The sequence below is a fragment of the Lemur catta genome, chromosome 17 (genome assembly GCF_020740605.2).
Source record: "Lemur catta isolate mLemCat1 chromosome 17, mLemCat1.pri, whole genome shotgun sequence".
In the NCBI taxonomy this organism is placed as follows: Eukaryota; Metazoa; Chordata; class Mammalia; order Primates; family Lemuridae; genus Lemur; species Lemur catta.
The window spans coordinates 39,456,292-39,478,341 of NC_059144.1; the positions used below are offsets into that span (position 1 = coordinate 39,456,292).

At 45.6% G+C, this 22,050-nt stretch overlaps 1 protein-coding gene and 1 non-coding gene across 3 annotated transcripts in view; both read left to right on the top strand.

Moving 5' to 3' along the window:
* The window catches only part of EYA2 (EYA transcriptional coactivator and phosphatase 2), a 138,811-nt gene that overhangs the window by 81,561 nt on the left and 35,200 nt on the right, over positions 1-22,050 (top strand). The window contains exon 8 of one of the 2 annotated variants that reach the window (XM_045528492.1): positions 3,850-3,933. The exons of the other annotated variant lie outside the window; for it this stretch is intronic. Within the exon in view, the coding sequence (XP_045384448.1) occupies positions 3,850-3,933 (84 nt within the window). The remainder of the gene's footprint in view (positions 1-3,849; positions 3,934-22,050) is intronic. 2 annotated transcript variants of the gene reach the window in all.
* On the top strand, positions 11,086-11,190 carry LOC123622928. Its single transcript, XR_006729669.1, has one exon. It is a non-coding gene; the product is annotated as a U6 spliceosomal RNA (small nuclear RNA).

Sequence of the window (22,050 nt, forward strand, 5' to 3'; positions counted from 1 at the left end):
GGCGGGGAGGGTTGTGGCATGGAAGTCGGGGATTATAAGGTGATACTATTCTGGAAACATCTGCTTCTTGATTCCAGTGGAAGTACCACTAGGCAAGCACAGTTGAAAAGCTGTGAGCTGTGTTTCACTTCTGTGCTTAATGTCAGCATAGAGGATTTGCATGGGTCGCACCTCTTAAGTCTTTGGCAGTTTTGCTAATAACTGAAGCCCACGAGAGAGAAATTATGCAGAAGTGGAAAGGAGGAAATTCTGAGCATGTATTAGTTAAAATCCTTGGCTGCGCGTGCCAGAAACCAACTTGAGCTCACTTAGGCCAAAAAGAAGAATTTATTTTAAGGTCACAGGGACTGTCTTAGAACTCTAGAGCAGGGCTGCAGTGGAGCATCAGCAATATACCGGAACCAGCCAGAGAGACAGGGGAGAGGAAATGTGTTTATGCCTTTTCTTCACACATGCCACAGTGAAGGTGCGAGAACCCCCAAGCAATGGTGTCTTTGCAGTGCCCCCATGCGCTGGTCACAGATCCTCGGGGTCTGCCCACCCCACCGCTCACTCTGCTCGCAGATGCGCCCAGGTCCTGGTAAAGTGTTGGGTTCTCTTTATGTCTTTCTCTCTCTTCTCCCCCTGCAGACTGCCCTGCCCTACCCTTCGGATTTCACGGCCAAACCTGGCCACCACCAGCCCCCCAAAGACAGTGGCTTTCTTTCTAGGCCCCACTTTTAAATTCCCAAGGAAGGGTCTCTGACCCACCCAGGGCTAGGGGCCCACCCTGGCCCAAACCATGGTGGCCTAGTGAATAGGGTCACCTGCAGAGTAAGCCACCAGGGATTTGCCCACTAAGAATCTAGGATGGTGAGGTAGTCAGGGGAGGGGCAGGCCTTCTTCTTCAGACGGGATGCAATAGATAAGTTAAGGGAGCCTTCTCTAAATTTGAAAATATTCACTGATTTTTAAAAATTCTATTACTAGGCTGGGGGTGGTGGCCACGCCTATAATCCTAGCATTTTGGGAGGCCGAGATAGGAGGAGTGCTTGAAGCCAGGAGTTCGAGACCAGCCTGAGCAAGAGTGAAACTCCATTTCTTCAAAAAAATAGAAAAATTAGCCGGGCATGGTGGCACACGCCTGTAGTTCCAGCTGCTCAGAAGGCTGAGGCAGGAGGATCATTTGAGCCCAGGAGTTCGAGGTTGCAGTGAGCTGAGATGATGCCACTGCACTCTAGCCTGAGTGACAGAGCAAGACCTCATCTCAAAAAAAAAAAGTTCTATTACTGAAATTTCTAAGTTAAACTGATCCAACCCAGTTAGTTCAGATTAAGTTAAGACTTAGCATATTTGAACCTTAGAAGGCCTTCTCAAATACTGGTTTTCAAACAATTTTATCATGACCCCTAATAAGAAATATACTTAATATCATGACCCAGCACATACATAGACATAAATATAACTGGACCAAAAAATTCACAATATAATACTTAGCCCTACTGATTGCTTCAAAAACTCCCATACTGGAGAACCTGGGATGCTAATGTAGCTTTTTCTTTCTAGATGCTTCTCTTTACTTTTAAATGCATGGCAAATGTCATTGTATAAATACAGCCACTGACTTTCATGGAGTTTTGAAAGTGGCCTGTTCAAGATGGCAGGCGGAATAGGTGCATTTGTCTCCCATCATCAACACCAGCTGCAGAAATGATTAATCAAGTTCTTTGTTCCTAAAAATAGTGATCACCAGAAAAATGAGGTAAACCAACGGTATGAAAAATAAAGGCCAAGATAAACAGGATAAATGAGAAGCAAAGTATTTTAAGAAAAAGAAAGGAACTTAAGGAACTTAGAAATATTCTGATTGGTTTTCTCATAAAAACTGAAGGAGCTCTTGTATCCATAAAGTAAGAAGTGGAGGCTGTTGGGAAAGGAACACTCAGAGGTTAAAAAAAAAAAAATTATTAGAAATTTTAAAATGACTGTGAGAGTTAGAAATTTAATAGAAGGATTGCAAGGGAAAGTTTAAGAATTCTTCCAGAACATAGATCAAAAAGACAAAACTACAGAAAACATCATTTAAAAGGAGAAGCAATAGTAATCCAAAATGTTTAATTTGACTATTGGGAATTTCAGAACAAGAGAACAGTGGAAAAGATGGGAGAAAATTATTTTTAAAAATAAGAAAATAAAAATTTTCAGAGTTATAGAAAGTTGTAAGTCATTGGGTTGAAAGTGCTTAAGTGCTGAACAGTATAAATGAAAAAAAGACCACACCTAGATACATCCTCATGGAATTTGAGGATACCAAGTATAAAGAAAAGGTCCTTAAAAATCCTAGAGAGAAAAAATGTAAAACCTACAAGGACTGAGGAACAGTGAAACATCATATTTCTCATCAACGACCCTGGACACTAAGAAAGAATTTTTTCAAATATCTAGAGGATGTTGTTTTCAAATTGGAATTCTGTACCCAGAGAAACTATAGAGCAAAATAAAGACATCATCAGATATGCAAGAATTCAGGAAGATTACTTTTCGTGCACCCTTTCAGAAAAAGCAACTTAAGGATGTACTCAAGCAAACCAAGGAAGAAAACCAAGAAATAGACTTGGGATCCAAAAAACAGTGGATCCAACACAGCAATGTACTGAAGGGAAGTCTCAGGATGCTAGCTCTGCAGCAAGCCTAAAAATGATCCAGTTAACACTGGAACATTCTATCACTGAGGATCTCTGATACAGGAGGTGTGGTTGGATTTGACATTATAATGAAGGCACATTGTCGCAAACAAGCAAAATTAAAAGCAATTAATAAATTGCAACAAAAGCAAAAAGTTATACCAGACAGGTATGATGCATGTATGAATGAACTGAGATATGACATGATTTTAATCAAGATGGAGTGCAAATAATATATATGACCTTGATTGTAGGAGCATTCTTCTTAACGTGGATCTAGAATTATGACATTAGACACAAAGGGCAGGAAGTTCAATTACCTGCTCATTATTTGGCTCTTCAGTGAACACTGATCATAAGATGTATATGATCTTTGCTGGTTATCAATTTTCAAAATTAACATATAGACAGAGCACAGAAGACTTAATTATAGCTATAAAACCATTGTACAAACCAGAGTTTGCTCACATTGACAATACAAAAGTGAAACTAAACCTGATGGGTATTGGAGAGGGGAGGAGGTAGGGAGAAAGAGATGCCAATATCTATACCTTCCACACTGGGTTTCCTATTTAATACTTTAGCCAAAGGAACATGTCCAAAGCTGGTGGAACTGGAAACGGAGGGATTCACATATGTGAAAAATGTAAGGTTCCAGAGAGATGAGGGAGACTACCATGAGCTAAACCCTCATCTTTTAGACTGCCAGTCAAAAGATAATGTCTAAAGCTGGCAAGTGAGTAAAGGTATAAATATGTTAATTAGAACTCTGGAGACAATCACCAGACTTGCTAAAAACAGAAATGGTTAGAAATAGTTGGGCTTATGGTGAACAGTGAATTAAAATGGCAGCATTTCATTTTGTCAAATGAGCTATATGATTTCCATTGTGGGTTTTGGCCTGAATCCTCCTCTTCTGAGCTTTCATGTGGAAGGCGAGAACGGGCTTCTTGGTTCTGGCATCTTCTGTGTTGGTAGGATCCCCAAAACTGGCCATTCGGATACACTTTATATACAGAAGAGGTTGGATGGGGATTCACGATGCATCAGTGAGCTGCATGTTTTATAACTTAAAGATACTGTTTTTCAAGAATTTTTTTCCTCCAAGGGAATTAATTTCTGCAGACATTAAGTCAGATGCAAGCGAGTCCATTGGTTTCCATTCTCTTCCTCTCTTTCATCACAGCGTGTGTTCGTGTGGGACTTGGATGAGACAATAATTATTTTTCACTCCTTACTCACGGGGACTTTTGCATCCAGATACGGGAAGGTAAGAACCCATTTTGTCTCTCTCTCTCTCTTTTTTTTTTTTTTTTTTTTTGTTCCCAACATGACCATCTGTCCAGCCAGTTTGTCCTGGGAATTGTGGGGGCAGTTTATGAGGCAGCTTCTTCAACCAAAGCTTCCCCTTTGGGTCAGCCCAGGTTTGAAAACTTCTATGGAATTTTCCTTTGACATGTGAAAAATTAATTAGCTTCCCTTTTATTGTCTCCCATGCCTTTTCTTCCAACATTTGAAGCAATCAACATGTCCTTGATAGGATATGAGCTCGTGGTCTACAGCTGTCTCTTTCCTAAAAGAGTAGGATATGCTGTAGCCAAAAACAGTAATTCTAGCTAGAAAACGAGGTAAAGTACTTTTCTTCTTCCCTGTTGTTTATACTGGTGTCTTCAGCATATGAATTTAATGTTCCTTCTGTTGTTTTGAGAGGAGGGGGAGGTATTGTCAGCTCCAACGTGGATCTTAGTGACAATTTTGCAAATGTATCATTGACAAATTATGTCGGGGAACCATCTAGTTAGAATTCTGGGCAAATGCTATTGGCTGACTGGCAGTGAATGGGAGAGACATTGAAACCACTTTAATAATGCAAAAATGAGCCCAACTGCAAAAACCCAAACCTTGCCAATTTTTTGCATTTATCCCTTAATGGATCACAAGTGGGTGCCCCAGACATCACCATCTCTTCAGGGAAACCCAGTGGGATGGAGGGGCAATATGTAAGAGGACAGCCTAGCCGTCGTGTCCTCAGAGGTGAGTGGCCCACTGGCAGCTGCTTCCACACATGGGTAGGAACCTCGAGACACTCGCCAGCGCCTGGAAAATATTTATGTTTCTGTTTAGAGACCAGCAGTATGATTTGACATCACCTCATGGCTTTTCCAGCTGCTGGTGTTTTTTATGGGGGTTATAACAAGCTGGATGTGTAATTAGCAAGATAGATTTATCATCTGCCATTATGTTGTAAAGAATATAAAAATGGTGTTGGTGGTGCAGAAATCTCTTGCCACATAGGAATGCCATTAATATGTCTAGCAGCGCCTGTGGGAAATCCGGCATGCATTTTTGGACTGTGCACAGCTTAGCCAGAGGATGGCAGAGTCGGGGGCTACTGAAATGGACCCTGTAGCCATTGCAAAAACCTGGGCTATCCCAGAGCGGTGACGGTAGTGAGCTGCCCACTAAGTCGGGGTGTTTTATGGTTTTCCACATTCCCTCACTCACCTTGCCCTTAGACACAGCCTGCTGTGACATTCTGTAGCTCCGTGCAACAACTCACTCCTTATGGACTTTGTAGGGCCTTGTGGTCTTGGGTCTGATGTTTGTGTCTGTGTCTCAGCACCATGCCTTAAACCAAGTTGTGGGCTCCCTCAAGGCAGGGGCAAAGCCCAGAGAGCCTTTCTGGGCCACATGTCCCCTGGCCTGTGCCATTCCTCACTGCCAGCTAACCATCTCCACCCCACGGCCTGATCCTAGCCACCTCCACCTCCAGCTTGGCTTCCTCTCTGGTCTCCCAGTTCCCCTCTTGTCCCCTCCAGGCCCCTATGGAGGCGTCATCCTAAAATCCACACTTGGTCACATCACTCCCCTGCTGAAAAATCATCAGTGGCTTCCCCATCGGCGACCCTAACGCCAGCCTCCAAGGTCCTTTATGAGGGGCTCCTGCCCCACTGTCCACCCTCCTCTCCTACTGCTCACCTAGAGTTGCCTTCTGTCCCTGAACCTGCCACAGTCTCTCACAGCTCTGCGGGGCTTCTCCCAGAGGAGGACCCTGAGACCGGGAGTGAGTGCGGCAGTTTATCGGGGTGGGGGATGCCAGGAAGCCCCGGTGCAGAGTGGGAGCCGAGGCAGGGAGGGGAAGGAAGCCAACTCAGGCTGTGTAAATGGTGACTGCCGTGGCACTTGGGGCTCAGTCCCACCGGGACCTCTGAGGGACTGTGGAGAACACCCTCGGAGTTGACCCACCCAAAGACGGAGGGAGCTGGGCATGTAGCCACAGATTCCCGTCCCTAAAGGGCTGAGGGCTTCTCCCAGGGGGATTAACTCCGTGCAGTTCTGGCCTGGCCTCAAGAAAGCCCCAGGGTGGGGAGTCGGGTGCTGACTGTGGGAAGCCTCTGCATGTGCAGGAATGGTGACAGCTGAGGAGTCATGGAGGAGGGCACGCTGGCAGCCTCTGCTATAATCTAAAATGTTCTAGAATTTTCTGTTACTGGGTTAAATCCTAATTATCTTGCAGTTCTCATGTTAAATGTAGCTTCCTCCAAGAGGATTTCCTCACTGGCTCCTTCCATCTAAATTGCATTTCTCCTCAGGCCATATGCACCATGAGGGCAGGGACTGTGGACGCTTTTAATCCACCCAGCCAAGCACCCTCTGTGCACAGGACAGAATTGCTCGATGAATATTTGTTGAATGAGTGAATCAGGACGATCCCCTAGAATGTTAAGCTGCATGAGGACAGGGACTCTTTTTTTCTGTTTTGTTCGTTATTTTATCCCCATAAAACAGTGTCTCCCACTTAGTAGGTGTCAAGTAAATATTTGTTAAATGAAGGAAGGAAGGAAGGAAAATAGTAACAAAACAGAAATTTTTGACTGGTGGCCACCGGCCAAATTCAGCCTGCAGATATTTTTGTTTGGCCCCCAGAGTGTTTGAAAAATGTGAATTTGTCGCCAACATTTAAAAATCAGGAGATTGCACAGACCAAAAACAGTCTAGATTTCCAGCTCTTCTTGAAAAATTAGGAAAAATGGCAGTCCTGCATCCCCAGGTGGCAGCAGTCACAGGAGCTGAGTGGTGGCTGCCCTCTTGGAGGGGCGCACGCTCTCCAGCCCAGCACGGCCCCCCCCTGGCCTGTCGAACCCATTTATGGGACCCTCTGGCCCGGTTGGTATCTGAGTTTCAACATTCATCCCAGCATTACAGAAGCACAAAGGTCAGAGCCAGAAGGACTTGAGAGACCATCATGTCTAATTAGTCCCCGTGATACGTGAGGAGAAACTGAGGCTCAGAGGAAGTAAGATCGTCCAAGAGAGAATGAGAGTCAGACAGGGGCTCACCGGCCTCCCTGCGTGATCTCTGGACATCCGGGGAAAACTAAAATGAAAAGCTCTTGTAGCCCCTGGGTCTCCTGTGCTGTCTTCATTACTCTTCCAGAATTTTCTGTTCTCTCCAGCTCTAAGATGAGGAAGCAGTATTTTTATTTGCTAAATTCAGCAACCCTAAGAGAGACCCAGAATGAGCGTGGCTTAAACAGGATAAAAGCTTATTTCGCTCCCCTAACAGTCCAGACATACGCAGTTGAAGCTGCCATGACTGCTGCACAGCGCCAGGGACCAAGGCTCCTTCCGTCCTGTTCCCACTGTCCCTGGAGTGTTGCCCTCATTGGCAAGAAAAATCATAGCTCACTCCCATGTCTGCATACAGCCAGTAAGAAGGGGGAACAGGAAAAGGAGAATTCACCCCTTCTCTTTTTTATTTTATTGTTACTTTTTGTCCCTCTCTTTTAAGGTCCAGATTCAAGTGCACAATCACTTCTGCTCACATCTCTTTGCCTGGAACTTGGTCACATGGCCACATCTAGCTGCAAGGGAGTCTGTGAAGTATAGTCTTCATTTGAGGCAGTCATGTGCCCCGTTAAAATTTAGAGATTCTATTACTCTAAGAGGGAGAAAGGCAGAAGGAATATTAGAGGACAACTAGCAATTTCTAGCCCACCGTACCAAATAATAAAAGAAACAACAATAAAATAGAAAAATGATGAGGAAAAATAAAATTCACTCTGTTTGAGAGGCCCAAGGGACAACTGGATTTGTGTGTCTAAAGCTCCAGAGAGAGGTCTGGGCTATGGCTCTAAACTTGGAAGTCAGAGTGGAGCGGGTCTAATGGAGCAGGAGTGTGAGCCCCGTTTTGCAGACAGAGTAACCGAGACCTAGGGAAGTTATGTTGTTGGTGGGATATTCATGACAGAACTGAAACTCAAGGTTTTAGCTTCTGGTTCACAGTTCTTTCCCTCTATACCTCCCCAGCAGCTGCAGCCATGTGAAGCTTATTATTAATAGCTGATATCAAGCAGGACTCAGTTTGGATCACAAGGGTATTTAAGCTACAAAGGGGATTTAGTAGATCATAATAATTGAAATATCCAGGCATATCTGGGATTCAGGTCTGGTTGGATCCAGGAGCTTAAGCAATGTCCTCAGGTCATTCTGCATCCCTCAGGCAACTTTCTCCATGTGGTGACTCCCTCTCAGCAGTCCCAGCTAAAAAGGAGTACCTTCTACTCCCCAAATTCCAGCACAACTCCCAGGCTTGAATCTCATTGTGCCATACTAGGTCACATGCCCATCCATATGCCAACCTCTGTGGCTCTGATTGGCCAGCCTAGATTAAGAGCCCACTCCTGGCATGGAGGGAGAGTAGAGGTCAGCTCCACTCCAGCCAAATGAACTGAGTGGAAGAGGGATGGTCCCCTAAAGGAAACCAAACTGTTCTTTCCAGAAGAACATAAGGACCATGATGTCCAGTGAATGGGCTCTGGAGGCCAAGACCCCCTGTACCTCCATGCCAAGGACCAGCAGCTCTTTGCCTATGGCCATTGTGTTGAGTGCTGTACAGGAAGCAGAAATCACATCAATTGTAGTCCCAGCCAAAGGGGGATTTGCTGTTCATTTAGAGAAATAAGACTGACAGAGCTAAAGTGATCAAGAAATGATTCAAAACAGAGTGTTTGAATTTTAAAACAGAAACTGGGCTCTCGTCCTGTTCCCAATCAAGGGATGTGCTACTCAAGGCTGTCATCTCTCCACTTCCTTTCCATCTCTTCCTCCTCGGTGCTCAGAGCCAGAACACCCCCTTGGTAGCTGTATCTCCCAGCATCTTGTGGATCCATTAGAAATTCCCTGCAGAGCCGGGGCCGCTAGTGATTGCCGCCTCCTTCCTAACCCCTCCCTCGCCCTCCACCTCCCTCCTCAGCAGACTCTGAACTCTATTTTTTCCAGCTGGGATTAGGCAAATGCAAGGTGGTCAGGAGGCTTTGCCTGTTGCCAGGAAGGGATTTGGGAGGGATTAATCAGCGTCCCTCCAGGGATTCACAGTGAGGCGTCCCTGTCTCCTCCTTCTGTACCTAAACACCAAGGCAGCTCAGTACCAATTTGAAGCTCAACTCTAGGACCAGTTGTCAGTTTAAATAACAGCTTTATTGAAATGAGATACAATCTATATATCATAAATTCATCCTTTCAATGTGTACAATTAAGTAATTTTTAGTATAGTCACAGAATTGTGCAACCATCACTACTATCTAATTTTAGAACATTTTTATCACCCTTAAAAAGAAACCCCAATAGTAGTTACCCCCATATCCCTCCCCCTTACCTTAGCCCCTGGCAACCACTAATCTACTTTCTGTCTTTATAGATTTGCCTCTTCTGGATATTTCACATAAATGGAATCATACAACACGTGGTTCATCCATGTTGTAGCATGAATCAGTACTTCATTTTTATGAATGAAGTCACATAAATTTTCATTGTATGAATATACTACATTTTGTCTATCCATTTATCAGTTGATGGACAGTTGGGGATTTGGCTGTTATGAATAGTGCTGCTGTGAACATTTGTGTACAACTTTTTGTATGTACATGTACATTTTGCATGTACAAAACACATGCATATGTTTTTAGTTCTCTTAGGTATATACCTAGGAGTGGAATTGCTGGGTCATATGGTCACTCCAGGTTTGACACTTTAAGGAGCAGCCAGAGAGCTTCCAAGGCGGCTGCACCATTTCAGATTCCCATCGGCATGTGAGGTGGTTCCGGTTTCTCCACATCCTCATCAACATTTGTTCTTGTCTGTCTTTTTGGTTATAGTCCTCCTGATTTAGTGTGAGGTGCTATCTCACAGTGGTTTTGATTGGCATTTCCCTAATAACTAATCATGTTGACTAATTTTTCCGTAATGCCATTTAATTTCCAGTTCCAGCCTTCGTTCTGCTGGGTTCCTCTTCCTTCTCCCCCAGATTAACTCAGACTTCAGGGAGCTCCTGCAGCACCAAGGGATTGGGTGAAAGCCCCTGGATTTCACAGTTTAATGGGGAGTCTTTTGTTTGTCTCTGTAATGTATTGTCTTCTTTGCGTGCATTTATTTCTTACGTGTGTGCATGGCGTTGTTTAAACACCCATGTTTCTGACTTCTCTCCCTCTGTGCTGTGGTTTTAGCTCTTTCCACGTTGCCATCCATACAGCTCCATGTTCTAACTCAGTAGTTTTCAACTGGAGGCACTTTTGCCCCCCAAAGGACATTTGACAATGTCCTAAACATTTTTGGTTGTTGTGGCTTGGGGGTGGGGTGCTACTAGAGTCGGGTGGGTAGAGGCCAGGGATGCTGCTAAATGTGCTGTGACCCACAGGGTGGCCCCCACCCCCCAACAAAGAATGATCCAGCCCTAAATGGCCACAGCGCCACAGCTGGGAACCTGCATCTAACTGCTGCGCAGAATCCCAGGGGCCCATGTCTTCATTATCCCCCCTCCCCGCAGGGAGGACGCCCAGACTTCCTAGCTCCACACCAGCACAGGCGAAGCTATGGTGAGTGACCTTGATGGACCGCTCTGAGCTTTACACCCTCTCATTTAATCCCCACCACAAACCAATAAGGCGTGGCTGCTCCTGCTATACCCATTTCAGGAGAAACTGAGGCTCAGAGCGGTGGTGTGACTCAGTCAAGGTCACTCAGCTGCAAAGGAATACAAGCCAGGACATGGCCCATGGCTCTTAACCACGTGACGCATCCCCAGTCATCCATGTGGCCTTAAGCAACCCTCCTGCATCAGCCTCCCAAGTAGCTGGGACTACAGGCATGAGCCACCACACCAGGTTAACTTTTTAAAAATTTTTTTGTAGAGGCAGGGGTCTCGCTGCGTTACCCAGGCTGGTCTTGAACTCCTAGGCTCAAGCAATCCTCCCTCCTTGACCTCCCAAAGTGCTGGCTTACAGGCATGAGCCAACATGCCTGGCCTAAAAGGTTTTTAAACCTCTCAGGTATACAGTAATGTGCTGGGGCTGGAAGGAGGGAAACCAGAAGTAGAAAACTGTTTCTACTTTGAGATTTAAAGAGCTTAAAAATCCAATAGGAATGCTTTTTTCAGTAGTGCACATACTCATTTGGGAAAAATTTACAGATGATCAACATGACTCTTGCTCAAGGATGACATACAATTCCATGACACATTCCATAGTTTTCAGGAATGAGGGTGGCTTTGGACTTCTCAGTGGCAACAAGGGAAGCTAGAGTCAATGTGAAAATGCCTTAAAACTGTGAAGGGAAGTTACTATTTCTAAGCAAAAATTATATACCCAGCCAAACTGTCAATCAAGGAGGACAGTAGAATAAAGACATTCTCAGGACGGGGGGATGCAATGAAAATAAATTATTGACACATACCCCTTTTTAGGGAGCTACTAGAGGATACAGTTGCAATTATTCATTTCTTGGTGTGATTATTTGATTATAGAATAACACTATTATCATCCTTGTTAAATGGCTAGAATTGAAATTTCATTATAGAAGATGTTGTCAATGCCTCACTTTCCTGTAGCACCCCCCATTCCCGTGGGCACGATGGCATCCCTCTGCAAGCACCCATGACACTCTGCTGTGTGTTCTAGAGCCGCCCAGATGTTCCCAGAGGGACAGAGCCCCTGTGGCCCACAGCAGTGACCTGCTCATCGACCCACCCACTCCTCCCCTCCCCTCTCACTCCCCCACTGTGTCCCCAGCAATTCCTGGGGTCACCTCCCCGGTAAAATGCTCACATCTGAATCCTAGGCTCAGGGTCAGTTTCCAGAGAGATCCATACTAAGGCATTGAGGGTGTATAAATGTCCGGACTTCTCACTAGTGGTTCTTAGAGGGATTGAAATGCCTCCTTGCCAGAGCCCTGCTATCACATAAGCCCTCCGGAGCCATCCACGGACCAGCATCACCAGGGCGCGGTCAGAAATGCTCAGTCTCAGGCCCTGCCGCAGACTTACTGACTCGGCATCTGCCTTCCAGCTCCATCCCCAGGTGATGCTTTCACAGATTACTGTCCGTGGGGTGAGATGGAAACCCTGAATTCGCCTGGTGTTGACTTTGCTCATGGATCCAGAGGCTGGGTAGAGAGCACTTGGCCCGATCTTGGTTCTATGCCCCCTCCCATGGCTCCTCTGCTCCCCTACCCCATCCCACCCCACCCCACCCCCGCGCAGCCACGGCCCTCCCCCACCCCTCCGTGGGTGTCATTACGTGATTCCGGAACCCGATACCCAGCGCGGTGCCATGAGGGTTCAATCAGATCCAGTTGGCGATACGTGGCTCGGCCTGTCTGTTACTACTTTACAAACTGAGAAGAAATAAAAAACCCAGGTTTTATGGCCCAGCAGTTAAAAACTATTTGTAGAAGTTGCTAAGGTTCAAATCAAAAGTGCCCTCCCTGGAGGACGATTAGTCAGTTCAGAGGACCCCAGATTCTTTCCTTTGCTTTCTGTTGGTCCCTCCTCCTACCTTGAGATGTATCTGTAATTCACTTCTGCCGTTCAGAGATCTAGAGCTTTCCATCCTTTGACAAACACAAGCCAAAGTGCTTAAGGACATCTGTTTATTTTATTTCTTTAATGAGAAAACCTTCCAATTTCTCCCGAGCTCAGCTGTGTTTATTTACATTTTGTTGGTCATGTGAGTCAAGCACCTTGGAAGTTTAAAGGCCTGGCCAGGCCCTTGCAAGCAGCCTGGAGCTCTGAAATGGAGAGTAAACCTTGCCCAAGGAAAACAGAGTCCTTGGAACTCTATAAAATAGATTCTCAAAATAAATACTGCCTAATTCACTCGGTAGATGTGGATTAGGTCAAGATGAATACAATTTGGAAAGGATTTTCTGAGGAAGTTGGAGATTTCTTTCCCCCACTGGGGGTTAAACCTTGTATTTAAATTTTTTTTCCCCCCTCCCGCTCCCTTTTCAGTTAAGTAAAAGGTGTTTAGTCTTTGTGGTTAATAAAGAAAGGATGACTTTGATTGGGCTTCTCGACCAATGATTATTTTCTTTGCAGGACTAGGGGGAGTCGGAGGGTGACCTCACTTGTCACTTCATCCCATCCCGTAAGGAGTGAGGGCAAGAAGCAAACATCTGCAGTTGTCATTTTGGCGGGGGTGGACGAGGGAGAAGTTGGAAAAGCTTTGAAAGATGTCGTGGAGGCGAATGACATAGTTTGAGGGGCGCTGGGCAGGGGGTGGTACCCTTTGTCGACCTAATCCCTTATAATAGAGCTTCCCTGAGCCGGGGGACCTCCATGCCAAGTGCCTCTGCTTATTTATTTTAGAGCATTAAAGGATTATTTCCAACATAAAATATATTTTAAAGATGGTTTGGGGTTGTCAGAAAAGTGCTCATTAGCAGGGACGTTCTTTGAAGCCCTGTGCTCTCTGCCGCTTTGAGAGAGACCATTTCCTTGTAGAATCACTCACCTTGGGTTGACGGTTTTAGAGCGAGTTAAGACTCCTGAGTGAGCCTAATTTCCCGCCCACGAATTTAACAAATGCCGACTTCTTCCCCAGACTTCCTTTGCCAACTTTCTCCCCCTTCTTGCCCCACCTTTCAATGAATGCTGAAGGGCATCTGAAAGAAAAAAAAAAATGAGATGGATTTAAATCCTCTATGCAAAACCTACAACAAATTGTCGGTTGGGTCAGAGTGAGAAGCTCTTTTGTCTTCTGTAAATATAGGGGTTGCTGCTCACAATGATAAGTGGTGAAAAACATCCCAGGCACCCTGGGAGCCTAAATAATGGGACCAATTTTCCTTTACACTTAACTAGCAGGTTGAAACGCTGTCCCCCACAACTCCCAACCTGCACTTTTTACGCTACTTAATTTGCCAACAATAGGGTTCTTGAGCTAGTCCAAAGATTGCTGGAATTCCCATGAGCCTTTGGTGATGAGGTGTCACCTGCTGCATGGCAGAAAAGTGTCAACGCCTATTGTATTTGGGGTTGGCTTTGACAGGGGAAGAGGAGCTGTTCCCCTCCCCGTGCCTGCTTCCCACACTTGCACTGAGAATTCGTGAACTTTCGGGCCCCTCTGATGGCAGACAGGGAAGCTCTGATGTGTGTCTCCCAACGGGGCCTAATTCACAGTGGGAATCTGCAGTTTAAGAATCTCTTTGGAAATGTCCATCAACGCTGAATGGATAAACAAATCACAGGATATTCCTGTGAGGGAATATTATTCAGCCATGAAAAGGAAGGGGGTACTGATGCACGCTGCAACGTGGATGCATCTCGAAAACGTTAGGCTAAGTGAAGGCAGCCAGACACAGAAGGTCACATGTTGTGTGATTCTATTTATATGAAATACCCAGGATAGGTAAACCCATAAAGACAGAACACAGATTGGAAGTTACCAGAACAGAGGGGAGTGGGAAGGGGGTGCAAGTACTTCATGGGCATGAGGTTTCCTTTTGGGGTGATGAAAACGTTTGGGAACCAGGTAGAGGTGCTGGTTGCATGACATTGTGTACTAGAAGCCACCGAATTGTTCACTTCAAAGTCTTCCTTTTATGTTTTGTGGATTTCACCTCAATTTTTAAAAAAGAAAGAATGGATGAATCTCCCTGGGTGGCACCATTTTGTTAGACCACTGAGGCCAGGCTTGGTCTTGGTGCGTGCTGCTGAGCCTGTGTGCCCACGGGGGTGGGAAGTCGCTTCTTGCATGGTGGCTGTTGTGCCTTTCCTGGCTGGAATCCTGCTGAGTGGTGTGACGTTCGTGGGATCCGGAGGCCTCGGATCCCATCCCATCTGCACCGTTTCCCGGGTCCAAGACCTGGAGCGAGTCGCGTTTCTTCGAGGGTCTCAGTTTGTGTGTCTGTAAAGCTGGAATAGCAGTTCCTGCCCCACGGACCTCCTCAGACAGGCCTGAGACTCGTGCTCTGTTTCCCAAAGGGCACCGTGGGTGCTCTCGGAGGGGCACGGACTTCCTGGAGGCAGTAAAAGATGAACGTTTCTTAACTTGAAAAATCAAGTGGTTTTTTTTTGTTTCTTGGTGTTCGGTTTTTGTTTTGTACTGTCTTCATCTGGTTTTGGTGTCAGGGTAACACTGGCCTCATCAAATGAGTTAGAAAGTGTTCACTCCCTTTGTTTTCTGGAAGAGACTGTGGAGAATCGGTACTCATTCTTTGGGAAGTGTTTGGTAACATTCTCCAGAGAAACCATCTGGCCCTGGAGATTCAGGGGGTTTGCAGGGAGGAGGTTTTCAATTATGAATTCAGGTTCTTTAATAGTTGTGGCTAGTTCATCTTGGGTGGGTTTTGGAAGCTTGTGGTTTATAAGGAATTGATCCATTTGATTCATTGTCGAGTTTATGTCATTATCGGGCTGAGAGACGATGACGCTCCAGGCAACCAAAGTCACGTCTTCTAGGGCTGAGTGGCACAGGAGGAGAGAATGAGATTGGACAGACCACCCCAGAGCTGGGCCCAGTCCTGTTACTTGCTAGGTGGGGGATTCGCTGAGCCTCAGGCCTCATCTGCAAAATGGGTATAATAATAATGCCTAGCTGACTGGGTGTTTGATTGGACAGGATGACACAGTGCCATGAAGGCAGCCTTGAGTGATCTGTTGCAGATATAAATCAGACCTCTTCACTCTCCGTGCTTGAAACTTCCCTCCAGTTTCCAATACACTGAATCAAATTCAAACTCTTGCCCTTGGCCTGGAATCCCCTAACTTATCTGATTCGCCTGCCCGGCAAATCTTCCCCCTCCCACTTACGTATTACACTCACTCCACTCTGGCCCTCTCTCTGCTTCTCAAACACACTAAGCTTGCGCTGCCTCAGAGCCTTTGCACTGGCTGTTCCCTTGCCCAGATCATCCCATGGCCTTCGCTTGGATGTCACCTCCTCAGACAGGGCTTTGTCCACCCCATCTGTAGTAGCCCTTCCCAATCACATACACACAGGCACGCTCAGCCCATCCCCCTCTGCTTCTCTCTCACCCTCCAGCGTATTCTCGTGTTTCCTTTCCTTCATAGCATCGTCCCTGTCTGAAATAAAACATTTCTTAGTTTTTCACAGCCCTCCCCTCCATTAGAAGGTTAGCTCCATGTGACAAGGGACTTTCAGTCTCTGAGAGCAAGGAGACAGTATCGCATAGTGGTCTAGAGCAGGAGTCGCCAAACTACATCCATCCCATGGTCCAAATCTGGCCCGCCACCTGTTTTTTTAAATAAAGTTTTATTGTAACACAGCCACATCCATTCATTTACATATTGTCTATGGCTGCTTTCAGGCTACAAGAGCAGAGTTGAGTAGTTGTGATGGAAACCGTATGCGCCACAGAGCCTAAAATATTTGCTTTCTAGCCCTGTACGGGAAAAGTTCGCCATCTCTGGTCTAGAGCCTGGGCTCTGGAGCCAGACTGCTCAAGTTCAAAGCCAGCTCCACTTCCAAGCCATGCGACCTCAGACAAGTCACTTTTCCTCTCTGTGCCGCAGTTTCGCCTCTGTAGCATGGGTGTAATAGCAATAATATTTACCTTGTAGGGTCACTGGGAGAGGATTACATAAGTTCATACATGTCAAGCGTGTAGAACTGTACCAGCTATGTCGTAAGCAGCTTTTGTAGAATAAATGGATGACCGTGTCTTTTAAAGAGCTGCATGTTTAGAAGCATGTTGCTGGTTGCGTAACATGTCCTGTCCAAGGAAAGTGTGCTGACTATGACTCTACTACTAACAAGCAGAAGACACAGTGTTAAAGAGAACATTGCCAGTGCCGATGGAAGTAGTAGACACTTGCTGGGTGTCAAGCCCTTGTTGTAGCTCTTGGCGTGAACTTCCGTAAACACACTCGTCTCCCATGTTATCTGTCCCGGACAGTGACTCGTGTTAGGGTGATCGTCTCATCCACATTTGTCCAGTTTTAGCACTAAAATCCCGCAACCCAGGAGCCCCTCAGTCCCAGGCAAATCAGGATGGCTGGTGACCCTACTCAACGTTTACAGCTCCGTTTATCTATTTATTTGTTATTTTTCGCCTTTAAATTTTTACCTTAGTATAATGCTTTAAAAGCTGCTAGACATCTCCAGCCAAAAGAACATTCTTCAAAAGATAAAAGAAAAAACTAAGATACTAAAGAGTTGCATAAAACCCCAAAAGAGGAACCAGTTCAGACATCTTTGTTCTCTTAAATTTGACCATGATTTCATCATTTGTTGTCAGTTTGACTCTTGGGATTCAGCGATGACAGAATTTCTCCTACAGTCTTTCGGTTCAGTTCTTGTTAGTGCAAACAGACCCATTTGCTGAGCTAAGATGATCGTTCCTATTTTCTGTGTTCTCCTGTGAAACTGTCAAAGAAGCCAAGTTCTTTTTTTTCACTTTACTGTTTAAACATGTGAATCAACTCATTTTTTCTTTATGACCGTCATTTTCTTGTCTTCCTCTAAAAATTTTTTTTTCAACAAGCTGACCTGCCTTCCAAGAGTTTCCAAGTAATTAAACCCAATTAAAACCATTAAATTCTTTCTTTTAATGACAACTTTATTATTAAAAGCTAACCACAAGGAGGAGATTTAACTGGCAAAGCTCTCCATTGTGTGTTAATCCGCCCCTAACCTTTGGCTGACACTTCTAACAGATAAACCCCACAGAATAGGGAAGCTTGTTTAATGAATAGCTTTAATTAATACTTTTCTTCCTTGTGGCAGAGTAATTATTTGTTCAGCTTGTAAACAGCTACTTGGCGGTGATTTTTTAAAGGCCCAGTTGGCTTGGATGGTGTGATGGCTTTGATTGGTTTTGTGTGTTTGTGTGTTTTTTCTTTAAAAGAGAAGGGGGGTGCAGATCTCCTTTCCAGAAGAGGTGCAGAAGCACATTGTCCCGAAGTTTGGGACGTCAGGGTAATTGACACAGAAGAAACACCAGGCAAAGGCAGGCAGCAAGCTGTCTGCAATTGTGAGCCATGTCCAGAGCGGGCAGGTCTGCCCTCTGCAGCGAAAGTGTGCAAGCCCAGACAGGGTCCCTGCCGAGACACAAGCCTGGCTCACCCGCAGTCTGGCTTCTGAGAGGAGAGGAAAGGCCCTGGGATCACAACGTGCCAAGACAAACGCCTCCCTGACCTTCTCTTCAGGCGGCACCTGAGAAAGGGACAGCCAAGTGCAGATGCTAGATGTGGCCAGTGAGGCCCCAGAGAGCGATTCTGTGAATAAGAATGACTGCGCTGAGCGGTGGTTGCTCACACCTGTAATCCAGCATTTTGAGAGGCTGAGGCAGGGGGATCGCTTGAGACCAGGAGTTCGAGACCAGCCTGGGCAACATAGCAAGATCCCGTCTCTACAAGAAAAAATGATAATAGTAAGAATGACTGACCAGCCTGTGGTGTTTGTGGCGAGCCAGGCATCCACCTCAAGTGCTTTCCTCCTCTCAGCTCCCTCTGTCTCAGGGAGGTAGGTGCTGTGGGCTCCCACCTCACACAGGTGAGGCAGCGGGCACCCTGAGGTTAAGTGCCCCGCCCCAAGTCACACACCTTCTAGTAAGGGCAGAGCCTGGATTTGCAGCCAGGTGTCTGGCCACAGGGGTGGTTCCTACCTACTGAGTCACACTGCCCCTGGAGACGGGCAAGCGGCACCTCCCACTCAGCAGGTGCGGAGATTTAGATTTTTTTTTTTTATTTTTTTTTAGCTCATATCTTAGTTTAGAAAGCTAGTTTCATTAATAAGGTTGCCCGCTCTATAATTCCGAAGTTAATTTACTAACATTAAGGACCAAACTGTTTCATTATTTTAAAATCATTTAGAGCAGTGGTTCTCAACTAGGGGTGATTTTGCCCTTCAGAGGACATGGGGCAAAGTCTGGAGACATTTATGAAAGTCGCAGCTGGGCGGGGGTGCTACTGACATCTAGCGGGTAGTGGACAGGGTTACCGCTCAACATCCTGCAATGAGCAGGACAGTCCCGCGACAAAGAATTATCTGGCTCAAAACGCCAACAGTACTGAGTTTGAAAAACCCTCATTTGTAGAATGCTCAATTTTTTCATTCTAGAGGCATTGTGTAAACAAAGAAGAGCACTGTTAATGCGCCCATCAGTCTCCCTAAAACAAATTAGGCTAAATCTCTTCTTAAAAAAAAAAAAAATTAATTAACTAGTGAATTTGTTAACCATGCCACCAGAAATTTTTCAGAAATACATCTAAAGCCAAGAGTTCCCAACTGAATGATAGTTATGGGTGCGATTGCTAGTACGAGAGGATTGGAGACAGCTTCCCAAATGCCCAAACATCCACCTCTGCTTGTTATGCAAGTGCCTTAAGGAAACGCCTCATTGTTGGCTCAGGCTGTCAGCAATGATGATAGACAGCGCTGTACTCCAGCCCCGCTACAGAGCAAGATACTGTCTCAGAAAAAAGAGAAGAAAATGCCTCTGGAGGAGCACAAAGCAGGCTGGCTAAGTTCATCATCCTCGCAGGCTTCGGCTGAGAGAAGTCCGATGCCTCCTTGGAGCTGCGGAGACTTTCCTCCTCTGGGAGCCTCAGGGCGGTGTTTGGAGCTGGGAAAATAAGCAGGCAGTCGGGGAGGGCTCAGCCCTGGGACCGGGTCGAGTCTGCCATGCGGATGGCAGAACCCAGGCCCCCCAGAGGGAAGGCTGTGCCTCCCATGTCACGTCTGGAGGGCCTGGCCGTGGCGTCCCACCGGAGAGACCCTGTCAAAACGCAGCACCCGGCCCCCGGGAAGCAACCTGACCTTCGAGACCAAGACACATTCAGAGACAGTAGCTTTTTTTTTCCCGAAAATTATTTTTGGAAATGTCGCATTTGGTAACATTTGATAACGGATCTAAAGAGGCCCTCAAGTACATCTTTCCACAACAGACTTCTTTGTGGCTCCGAGGATGAGATCTTTAAAAGTTATGGGCTACATTTAAGTGGGGGGAACGGCTGGGGGGGGCAGAAAAAGGATTCTGAGCCCTTCAGGGCCAGCCAAAATGAGCTGATTTCCAATTTCAGCCAAGGTGTCTGGTTCCCACCCAGCCATTCCTGGCCGTGGGGAGGCGGGAGAGGGGATGGCAGCTGAGAAGGAAGGGATTTACCAGTTAACTTCGCTTTTTCCATATCAAGTCCAGGAAATTAAAGGCACAAATGCTCAGAGGCCATAAGGAGAGAACCTTCCCCACCCCTGGGCCTTCCTTTCATCCCCTGTAAAGGCCAGCAGTTATTAGAAAGGAAAGCCAGCCTGAGACCCAGGACAAGCATCAGTGCTGGTTTTATATGGCAGCTGCCTGTCATTTCTTCCAACTTTGGAAGTGTAATTTCATTACGTGAATCATTCATTTCATTAAAAGTGGATGCCAACAGTTTTAAATCAGGTGTCTACCCAAAAAGAAATCTGATTATCTTCTGCCTTAAGCTTCTTTTCCTAATAAAGTATTTTATTTTATTAGTTCCCATGAAGACATATTCAGTAAGTAAAATGGTGAAGATTTTGGTTTCTTGAGTTAGACAGTCCTGGGTTCAAATACCAGCCCTGCCACTAATCAGCAGTGTGACCTTGGACAAGTCACTTCACTTTGAGTCTTGATTTATCAATTTATCAAATTAGGGAAAAGATATTTTGAGGAGGAAATGTGGTACTAAGTTCACACACGCTCATGTATTCATTTAAAAAATACTTAATTGAGCAGCTGCTGTTCAAGCGGTGTTCCAGGCACAAGGGACAGGGCGTAGCTCTCATGGAGCTTGTCTCCTAGTTGAGGAAGAAGCATCAAAAATTATAAATAAATTAGATCATTTTAGATAATGATAGATGCTGTTTAAAACTGCAGCAGAGTAATGGGATGTGGAATGAGTGTGGGTGGGCATCTTGGCTTATTTTAGATAAAATGGTCAGAGAAGACCTGTCTAGTATTGGAAGTGGAAATTGAATGTTGCAAAGGAGCTAGCCATGAAAGAGCCTGGGGAGAGGTTAATTCCGGGCTGAGGAGTGGCAAGTGCAAAGGCCCTGGGGCAGGAGCAAGTATGGCATGTTCAAGGAGCAGAGAGTCCAGCTGGGGTGGAGAAGTAAGCAGTGACCAGAGCACACGAGGCCCCTAAAGGATGTCGGCTTTACTCAGGGGGCCAGGGGAAGTCAGAGGGTTTTATGTGAGGACAGCTCTTTTTACTATAAAGAAAGCACTGTAGCTGCTGTGTACTGTAGATGTGAGGCAGGAGGGAAACTAGCTGTCTTTATACCTGGCCTCCCTCTCTCTCCCACCGTCTCCCTCTGGTGATGATGAACTGATAAAGATAAGTAAGCTCATTTCACAGATGAGGAACTGAGGCACCCAGAGGTTAAGTAACTAGTACAAGGTCATCTACCTAATAAGAGGTGGAGTGGCCTTGATCACAGGTGATTGGGCTTAGGACCCACCCTCTTAACCTCCGCTCCAAAGCACTGGATAAAGATTGGCTATTATCATTATTATTATTATGCAACCAGGACTGTGAAGAAACCCAAAAGACCACAGTCACATAAGCTGGTTTCAGGATGAAACTGGAGCATACTTTCCTTTTGTTTGAAGAGCTGTGATGCTGATTAAATAGTGTGTGAATCTCACTTCTTTGAATTGAACACGTTCTAGAGCCATCTAATACAAAAATACTACGTGCTTAAAACACAAAACTTGGAAAATAAAGAAAGGGAAATTCTTTAATGGACAAATAGAGCTCTGATTCATTAAAACAACTTTTTAGTAAAAACTTCAATTCCTCATTTTGAAATGAAAACAATCTTCTCCTAATCTGTATGGACTGGGAGATAGACTCCCAACGTGGCTGGCATTGGAGAGCTTGTAAATTTCAGGATGGTGAAGACAATTGATGGAAAATGACTGTCGTGGTCTTAATTAACCCTGAATAACTTAGCATTCAAATCTTGAGACCTCTGAGAATTTACATGCCATTTTCTTCCTGTTTGTTTTGCCTCAGATTACCTTTGTGTAAGCAAAGACTTTCTTTTATACACGTACCCTCTTCCTTTCATCAAGAAATACAACAATATATCACAAGACAACGATCCACAAGGCAGATCTTTGGGCAG